The 9,451-nt window shown below is 49.7% G+C and overlaps 1 protein-coding gene across 1 annotated transcript in view; it reads left to right on the forward strand.

The window, feature by feature from the left end:
- The window catches only part of EDC4 (enhancer of mRNA decapping 4), a 31,719-nt gene extending 23,021 nt beyond the window's left edge, over positions 1-8,698 (forward strand). Inside the window, exons 23-29 of the mRNA XM_057385440.1 lie at positions 1,021-1,176; positions 1,893-2,008; positions 2,672-2,837; positions 4,005-4,191; positions 5,387-5,606; positions 6,286-6,449; positions 7,679-8,698. Of these exons, the coding sequence (XP_057241423.1) occupies positions 1,021-1,176; positions 1,893-2,008; positions 2,672-2,837; positions 4,005-4,191; positions 5,387-5,606; positions 6,286-6,449; positions 7,679-7,871 (1,202 nt within the window). The 3' untranslated portion in view covers positions 7,872-8,698. The remainder of the gene's footprint in view (positions 1-1,020; positions 1,177-1,892; positions 2,009-2,671; positions 2,838-4,004; positions 4,192-5,386; positions 5,607-6,285; positions 6,450-7,678) is intronic.
- The last annotated feature ends 753 nt before the right edge of the window (positions 8,699-9,451 follow it).

A 9,451-nucleotide genomic window follows, 5' to 3' on the forward strand; every position in this document is an offset into this window, starting at 1 on the left:
CTATTTCAGTTCTTCTCAGGCCCTTTCTAAGGGCAAGAAACTCAGAAATACTACAGAGAAGACCTGACACCTGAGGTTGCTTGCTTCATGAGGTATGGGTAGCCTGAAGCTTGGGTTTGCTCCCATGCRCTGTATCACTTATGTCCACTAATTCCATCCTGTAGAAACATTCTTACCAACTCACTCTTTATGGATATTGGACTTGATGGTTTCAGGTGTCCTGGTTTTGGCTCAGATAGAGTTAATGTTTATCAAAGCAGCTCATATGTTTTGCATTTTGGATTTGTGACCAAAATAATGCCAATAACACAATGACATTTTTGCTGTTTCTAACCCCTGTCAAGGCCTTCACTGTTTCTCACACTGCTCCACCAGCCAGAGGCTGGGGATGGGCAAAAGTTGAGAGGAGACACAGCCAGGACAGCTCACCTCCAGTGACCAAAGGAATGCCCCACACTGCATGACACTGTGCTCAGTATTAAAGGCTGGGGGAGAGGAGGAGGAAGAGGAGGCACTTGGAGTGATGGTGTTTGTCTTCCCCAGCCACTGTTAGGTGTGAGRGAGCGCTGCTTTCCTGGGAATGGCTGAACACCTGCTCACCGATGAGTAGTAAATTAATTACTTACTTTGGCTGACATGTGCAGCTTCTGCTTTACCTCTTTAATTGTCTTTACCTCAACCTATGAGCTTTCTCACTTTTACCCTGCCTGTTGTCTCCCCCATTCTGCTGCAGAGGACTGTGTGAGTGTCTGGGGCTGAGCTGCCTATGGGGCAGCCAAGTTAACCACAGTATGYAGGAAACAGTACCATCCAACTTCTTTTAGCTGTTTGACTTTCCTGTTGTTCCTCCAAAGCTCTTCTCTCACCCTTTTGGTTTGTTTAAGAGCACCTCATTTACAGGAACACATCAGCTCTCACTGAGCCTCTGGAGGGGAGGCTGCTGTCCATTTTTGTGGATAGGAGTGCTGTGGGTAGACAGGAAATSTGTTGTTTGTGCTCCTTAACATGAATTCTCATTAGAGAGAAGACTGGACCGGGTGCTGACGGAAGGGCAGCAGCGCAATGGGCAGCTCCAGGAGCACCTGTCCCAGCAGCTCTCCCAGTCCCTGTCCACAGCTGTGTGYAACCGTCTGGAGAGGACCATTCGGGAGGAGATGAAGAAGACAGTGCCCCAGAGTGAGTGTGGCTGCCTAAGTCTGGGAGGTGGACTCTTACAGAGAGCTCCTTAGGGATTGAAAGCACACTGTGAAAGTGTTGGCCCTGTAGGAAGCAGGAGTTGGTTGTGTGAAGACCAATCATGCACAACAGGCTGCTTTGGACCCCTCTGTGACCTGAGAAKAGGGGCTGTGGTTTAGAAGCAGTATGAGGCTCCCAGAGGGAATGCCTTTCAGAGTGTGGTCTGACCTTTCATTATAATCTATAAAGCATCCAGAGTCTKTTCAGTGGAGGAAGGTGAAAGAGGTTGATGAGTTTGGAAATGAAGAGTTTGGCTGGAGCAAGCTTGAACTTGTCTTTTCCCTTTCTCGATGGCACTGGCACCATGCACGTAAGGAAATGTTGCAGAAWCTGCTGGTGGGAAAGCCTGCAGCCAGTACTTGCTTGAGGCAGGACTGCCTGCTATTCTAGATCAGGTCAGCTGTGACTTTGTTTCACCAATTCTTAAAAACCTTCAAGGCTGGACATTCCAAACTTCTGGTGACTTCTAGAGCTGTACTACTTTCCTAGCAAAAACTTTCTCCCGATGTCCAACCTTAGCTCCCCAAGCAAAGTTTGTGATCATTGACCCTTGCTCTGTCGTATCCAAGAATTATTTGATTCCAATTTCTTTCTTGGTTTTGAAGTGTGACTTTAGGCTTAAATCTGCAATTGTGTCCTGTTTTTGTTATGCTTAGGCATTTCCAAGAGCATGGACCCTACTGTCAGCCAGCTCAGTAACACTGTTGCTGCCAAGCTCACTGCTGTTGAGGGGACACTGAAAGAGAATATCACCAAACTAATGAAATCAAAGGTAAGGAGAACCAGAGTAGCTTTTTGGGGACACTGAGTTGTGTAGCAACTTTCTACACCTTTTCTCATCTCCTCTGTCTCTAGGTAAAGCCAGTTGAGCTGCCAGTAGGCAAAGCTCTTTCATGATCTCATTAGAGAACAATCTCTTTGTATGCTCCCCTGCCCACTTTGCCTCATTAACACTTTTTTCGTTTACCAAGTTGTTAATTTTCTACTGGAGTGGAGATTCTCACCACAGCAGTGACTTTCAAGACCAACTCAATTAGTCAAGAGGTGAAAGTTTGACTCGTTCCATTCTGTTCTCCATGTCTATGTTGCATAGGGAGCACAAACTGCTAACTTACCTTGGCAGGGAATTATGTTTTTTTGGGAAGGAAGGAGGAGAAGGGCAAAGGAGCTGTGCCTGACTGTGCCACCTTCCCTTGCTCTACAGCAGAACTACAAAGAAGTGGTGTTGTTTTTGAGCTGCCCTCAGCAAGCAGATGTTCTGCCCACTGGAGTCATGGTACAGCCTGGCCAGTGGGAAGAGCTGAGGGAGCACCCTTTGGACACTGTGCTGTCTTTGCCCGGTGTGGGTGCATTGCAGGGACCTTGTTTACTCACATCCTTAGTCTTGGAGCAGGCTGTTGTTAATTTTCTGGAATCTTCTGTGTGTGCTTGTAAGAACCTTACAGACAGTGTTGTGAGGGCCACAGCTGACACCCTGCAGGGACCCATCCAGTCAGCCTACAGGGAGGCCTTCCAGAGCGTCGTGCTGCCAGCCTTCGAGAAGAGCTGCCAGTCCATGTTCCAGCAAATCAATGACACCTTCAAGCAGGGCACACAGGAATGTGAGTAGGTTTTCTTCAAGTCCTCTCTGCACTGTTTGCATTAGTGGCTGACAACACATTGGCCTTATGTTTTTGTCTTTCAGAGTTTCACTGGTGACTGTTTAACCTCTTAGACCAGCCATGTGTTTTGTTTCATACTTGGGAAGCTGAAGTGGGGAGGTTTTTGTGGGTGGTGCTGTAAGAGTAGGGATTCGCCTCTGATCTTTGTAGCCCACTTTGCAAAACACTCAGCTGTGTTCTGGGAATCTGTGACTTCATCTATTGAACAGGAAAGCTCAGCTGCAGGATTACCCCATCTTGGTGTCAGGAAGATGATGAATGGAGAGGGTAGAAGTCCTGCAGCTAGGCCTTCATCTCAGAGGAGTAATGGATTGGAGAAGGTTTAGAGAAGGGTATTGGGATGACCAGAGGTTAAATAGTGGCTGAACAGTATAGACATATTCAGGCTGACATAGAGCATACCCTTAAGTAAGGAAAACTGTGCACTGATGCACTGGGGAAGATCGTTCCTGTTCTCAGGCTTGGGATGCAGATCCTTCAGGGAAGCTGGACAGGTATTATTCTGCAGAGCTGGTTTCTKATAGGGCCTGCATGTGGCCAGTGCTAGCACAATGACTTCTGTTGGCCATAGATCTGCAGGGTGTCTCCAGCTGCTGTTTTGCACTCTTCCTCTTCCTCACAAGTCCCCCACAAATATAGAGCTTACATTCTTCTCCCTTTTGATCAAACCAGTTCATACATTTTAAAACACAGGTTTTAAATCTCTACAGACTTCATTTCTTTTTTGTCAGAAGTGTTCCCCCTCTTTCTTTATTAGCATTGAACTAACACAGAACCCAGTTCACACTGTGTATCAGATAAAACACCCTCACTCCTGCCTTTATCTCCCCTGAAAAAGGAGTGCCTGTAGACATCTGTTGTTGGAGAACTGGTGGGTTTGTTGCTGTGTCRTGTGATTCTGTGTGATGGGGAGACTGGAAGTGGGGTTTCTAGTTTAATTTAATGCAGCCCAGAACAAGGCTTGTGCTTTTGCTCTGTCCTGTGTTCACACACGGTCTCAGCAATTGCTTCTGTTGGAGAACATGTAGACCCTGGCAGCTGGATTTCTRCCCTGATCCTCTCCACGGGTGCAGGTGGCTCAAACAGCTCCCTCTCTGCTTGTTGCAGATATCCAGCAGCTCGAGGCTCACTTGAAGAACAAGAAGGTACGAGAGCAGGAGGTGCGGGACCCGCTGCTGAACCAGCTCCGGCAGCTCATCAGCACCTTCCAGAGCACCACGGAGCAGCTGGCRTCCACCATCGCAGCGAGTGTCCATGCCGAGGTGCAGCACCAGCTGCACATCATCGTGGGCAAGTAAGTTGGTGGCTGGGCTTGTGGAAAGAGATGTCACTGAGAGGTGCATGCGTGTGTCACAAGCATGTCTCTGTGTTTAGTTGTGGAGGCAAGGAGTGCTGTAGGGCTGCTTGTTGGTCCTGCACTTATAGCAAAGCACATGGGCTGGTAACTGTTGTGCACAGGAGGTTTCCCAGCTGTGTGGGGAAGCTCAGGGCCTGCTTCTGCCCAGGTCTCATGTGCACAGTGGAGAACAGGATCTGAGGCACCCCTAAGCACACTCAAATCTGAGCACTTCCTGAAGATCATTTCAGAGGAGTGCTTTTGATTTTACTCTGGCTTCTCTTTACTCCGTCTCCTCAGGCATACAGTTTCTGCAGCTACTCTTTCTTGCCCCCAGCTGCTCTGCAGCAGTTCGGGCTTTGCCCTCCTGGTTTCAGGATGGGATCCCAGCAGTGCCTCCAGCACATTCACACCAYGAGGCAGTGGCAGATTGCCAGGCATTGGAATTGGCTGGTGGTCACCTGTGGGGCAGAACTACCCTGTCTATTTTAAGCCACTAGAACATATGTCAGAGCACACTGGGGTCTTCAGTGCAGGCCAGAGTTGTCAGGAAGGCCACCAAACGAAATCCTGGTCTTGTTGCATGGGCTGTGCTTGTTCCCAGGGACGTCCTGCTTTTCAACCTGCAGTAGAGCAGGTTTGATGCTTTATAAGGGAGAAGAACCCAGCCCTTGGGGGAAAAGGTGTCACACGCAGCAGCAGAGTCTGCACTGTGAACTGCTCTTCTGTGGAGAAGTCACAGGCACGGTGTGAGTGAGTTCTCATTCTAAAGGTGTCATCTGCACGCTMGGAACTGCATCTGACAGATCTCGTGTAGGAAGCTGGCCCTGTTCGGGGATAACCCCACAGCTTAGTTGCCTTGCTTGCAAGCCAGAGACGTTAAAGATTAAAAACACTATTTAATGAGGGACTTAGTTCCCTGAAATGTCACTTTCCTGCACAGAATACCAGCATCTTCCGAGTGCACCCTGGGACATTGTGGTGTGGGCCACAGAGTTGCCTGTGCCTCAGATCTATTTGTATGAACCCTTGGGAGCCACACTACAATAAGCAAACCAGCCTGTGCTTTCTCTCTGGTGTAAGCTTTGTGCAGTSTTATCCCTCAGCTCTTCATTCTCAGAGATGCCCGTGGGTTCTATTTTGTTTTTTTCAGCTTGCAGGAGTCTATTTTGGCCCAGGTGCAGAGAGTTATTAAAGGAGAAGTGAGCCTGGCAATGAAGGAGCAGCAAGCAGCTGTCACCTCGAGCATTGTCCAGGCGATGCGCTCGGCAGCTGGGACACCCATCCCCTCTACTCACATGGACTTCCAGTCCCAGCAGACTCACATCCTTCAGCTGCTCCAGCAGGGACATCTCAACCAAGCTTTCCAGCAGGTACCTAGCTTTCCTGTTAGTCATCCACTGCTTTTTGGGGACTGAGAAGGAAAAAGGTCTCCTTGAAGTGGGCACATGATCCCACAGCAGCTTATACAGGGTTTTCCTGAAAAGATCTGTAGCTCTGGAGTGCTTGAGGAGTGCTCTCATGCAGTTGGAGCCAGAGCCAGGCAGGTTCCATGTTTGGTGGCAGTTAAGTTCTTTCATCCCTGCTCATATCCTGTCAGTGCTCCAGCAAACCAGCAATGACACTTGGTGCACCTCCGAAGAGCAACAGCTTCATAAGCCTCTCTGGGCCGATCTACCCGCTGGGGCCTGGCCTTGCCTTTGCTTTGAACAAGGAGGCAGATCTGTTTGAGCTGCTGCAAACTCTTCTGGGAGTGATAGCACTGCTGTGCCACTGGGCTGGCAGGGGCTGCAGCATAGCCCTGCTCCATGCTGCTGACAGTAACCTSCTCCTCTCTGGTTGTGCTGTTCAGCTTGGAACAGACACAGGTGTCCTCAAAGCATAGAGCAAGAGCCTAAAGGTGGCCCTGCTGGCCTGTACAGCAGAGGTGCAGAGAGTTYTGCTCTCAGAGGAGRCTGTCAAGCCATTGAGTGCCTCAGRGCTGTCACTCTGTCCCATGTCCCTCAACCCCCTGTTGGTTCCTGTGCATTTCTAGCTGTGTTTTTCTTGCAGGCTCTAACAGCAGCTGATCTCAACCTGGTTCTGTATGTCTGTGAGACCGTGGATACTCAGCAAGTATTTGGGCAGCATCCATGCCCGCTGTCCCAGCCTGTGCTGCTCTCCCTCATTCAGCAGCTCTCCTCGGATCTGGGCACTCGTACGGAGCTGAAGCTGAAGTGAGTGTGACCAGAGAACTGGGTCCTGTTCCTGGCACTGGCTTTAAATTCACTGCCTGGAAGTGGAAGGTTGGAGCTTCTGTAGCCTGTTACTGGCATGTTTACACCAGTATTAACTAGGAAAAMACAGATCAGCATTGCCATGGAAAGCTCTACTGCCCTGAGATAGTAGTGGAAGGAGTACCCAGTGGTAGGTGCTGGTACCTCKGGGATTGTAGCCTGTAAATATTTGCAGTCTGTGCTGCAATTCCCCAAGGAATTATTTTCCTCTGGAGGCAAAAGGGTGGATAGTGCCATGTTCCCTGGATAGTGTAATATCCAGGGCAAGTTTGCTCTGTCCTTGACTCTAAATCCATCACTGGACTTTGTGTTGGCAGTTTGTTGTCGTGACTGTCAGAAAGGCTCAGTGGGAGGTTGCAGGAGGAGCTMCTGGAATAATTTCTGGTGGATGTTCCAAGCAAAGCTTGTGTGACAAAATAGTGACTGTGCTGATACTTGCCATGAGCATTTTTAGTGTGTGAGTCAAAACCTTGCTATCTGCCCTTTAACGCTAAATTGTTGAGGTACCTACAGGTTTTGATTATGACTTGTTTGGAAAAATTGCTTAAATTTAGCTTTTAACTCAATGGGGATAAAGCAAGCTAGAAAAACCAAAAAGAGCCTCAAGTTAGAGTCGAGCTGGTGATTAGGGTTAAAGCTGCTTCTGTGAAGTTTAAACTGGATTGCTACCAAAAACCTGCAGTGACCACATTGCCTTACTCAGGCTGTGGTTTGAAAGCTGATGGCTCATCTGAACTTCAGAGTGTCTTGTTGGTAAAAGTCTTGGTCTTCTCCCACCCCTTCCTGGATGGATCTTAGATGTAAAGTTACCCAAACTGAGCCTCACTGCTGAGGGTTTTTACTGTCTAATGAGTGACTAATTCTGCTTAAAGGCATTTAAGAATATATCCACTGAGAGCCACCTCCAGCATTGTGGGGACTTTTGCACTTGCCTTAGTTCCAGCAGCCGGGTCATGGGGCAGGCTGGGAGCAGTAGGCTGCCCTCACATGTTGAGGAAGGGATAGGTAGACTCTGCTGTGAGTCAGGAACATTTATTTTCTGACTGTTGAACATAATGCAGAGTTTGGGTGGAGCAGGGAGCAAAATTCTACATCTTCAGTGCTAGCATGAGCTGAATCAGACTGATCGTATCCTGTCTTTGGACCTAACCTTGCTCTCTCTCCTTCAGCTACTTGGAGGATGCCGTGATGCACCTGGACCAAAGCGACCCCATCACCCGAGACCACATGGGGTCAGTCATGAACCAGGTGCGGCAAAAGCTCTTCCAGTTCCTGCAGGCGGAACCCCACAACCCGCTGAGCAAACCCGCGCGTCGCCTCATGATCATGCTGCAGGGCCTGGTCACCCCTGCCATGACCTAGGAGGACCTGGCTGCCTGCTGGGCTGCTCCACCCAAGCCCACCCAGCAGATCCGTAGTTACTAACGGCGTCTGGCTGGTGTTAAGAGCTCTTGCCAGAAAATCTATCAACAATGTGTGATGTCTYTAAGGCGAACGCCATCTGTGTATAGTTCCAAATAGTCACTGAACATTCACTTGGCTTATTTTTCCTAAATAGCCTCTTTTTTGAGAGTTGAATCTCTTCTCCACCTGCCCATCCGTCCCCAAGGCTGGCTGGCAGTCCATGTCTCRTGCAGCAGAAGCCGATGAATTTCTTACCCCGTTCAAAGTTTGGATCTGCTGCCATCAGCAAGGGAGCAGGGAGGTGTGCGCTGAGCCCGAGCACAGGGGCTGCCGGGGCCACGTGCTCCTCTCTGACCACAAACCTGTACCCACACCTTAGTGAAGGGCTCAAATTCCTCCTCCTGGTGGCCTGGAGGCACAGGGAGGAGGACAGCTGAGCAGGAGGGGTTAGTTAAAATTCGTTAATTAGTTAGTTACTCTGAGATTYGTTATTTCCAGATCCACAGTGGGGTGCCCGGCCCAACTGACCCGATGAGGCAGTGTTGGGCAGGGGGTGATGCCTCTGGAGCGCCCGGGGAGGGGCTCTGGGTTAGGGTGCTGAGGCAGCAGCCAACTGCAGGAGCCCCAAGGGGCCACCGGTTCTGTTGTGCATCGGAGCATGTCCATGTTTCAGACATTAGTTTTGATTTTACACCGAGGTTTTTCTTTTTATCTAAATTTTGAAGTTTTGGGGGGTTTTGTTGTTTGTTTTTTTGTTTTTTGGGTTTTTTTGGAAATAACATTAAGAACAATTCAATAAAAAACTTTTTGACAAAAGRTGTTGAGACTTTCTTCTGTTGTATGATGGAGGAAAGATGGTGTGGTTGGTCTTTGAGGATATCAAAACCATCTCCAGGCTGGAGCCTGAGGTGAGGAGCCAGGATGCCCTGTCTCTTCCCAGATTTTTCCTGAGTCTCTGCTCCAGCTTTTCTGTCTGAGTCCAGCAGGGCATAGTGGTCTCTGCTTCCTGGGAGAGCCAAGAGCTGATGGTGGGCTGATGGCTGTGGGAAGGGGGCACTCCCCTTTTCACAGCAAAAATGTCTCCTGTTACTTCTCCCTCCTCATGAAGAAAAGGCTCTGAGAAAACCACAGACCACCTTCCAATACATGAAGGAGCCCCAGTGGAGCTGGAAAGGRACTTTTGACAAAAAGGGCACGGAGTGACAGGWCAAGGGCAAACGGCTTCAAACTGTCAGAGGGCAGGGTTAGGTAGGATAACGGAAAGAAATTCCATAAGAGCAGTGAGTCASTGGTGCAGGTTGCCCAGAGAAGCCGTGGATGCCCCATCCCTGAAAGTGTTCAAAACCAGGTTGCACCGGGCTCGGAGCAAGCTGGCCTTAATGCAGAGTACCTGCCGGGTTGGAACGAGATGATCTTTGTGGTCCCGTCCAGCTCAACCCATTCTGTGACTCTGAACTCCAAGGGCCGGGGTCCAGCCCCGGGGGCTCCTCCGCCCCTCGGGGGCCGGCAGGGCGTGCCGGGGGCCGGTCCCGGGGCGG

This window comes from Malurus melanocephalus, unplaced genomic scaffold, assembly GCF_030028575.1.
Source record: "Malurus melanocephalus ecotype Western Australia unplaced genomic scaffold, MMel_1.1 scaffold_827, whole genome shotgun sequence".
NCBI classification, from domain to species: Eukaryota; Metazoa; Chordata; class Aves; order Passeriformes; family Maluridae; genus Malurus; species Malurus melanocephalus.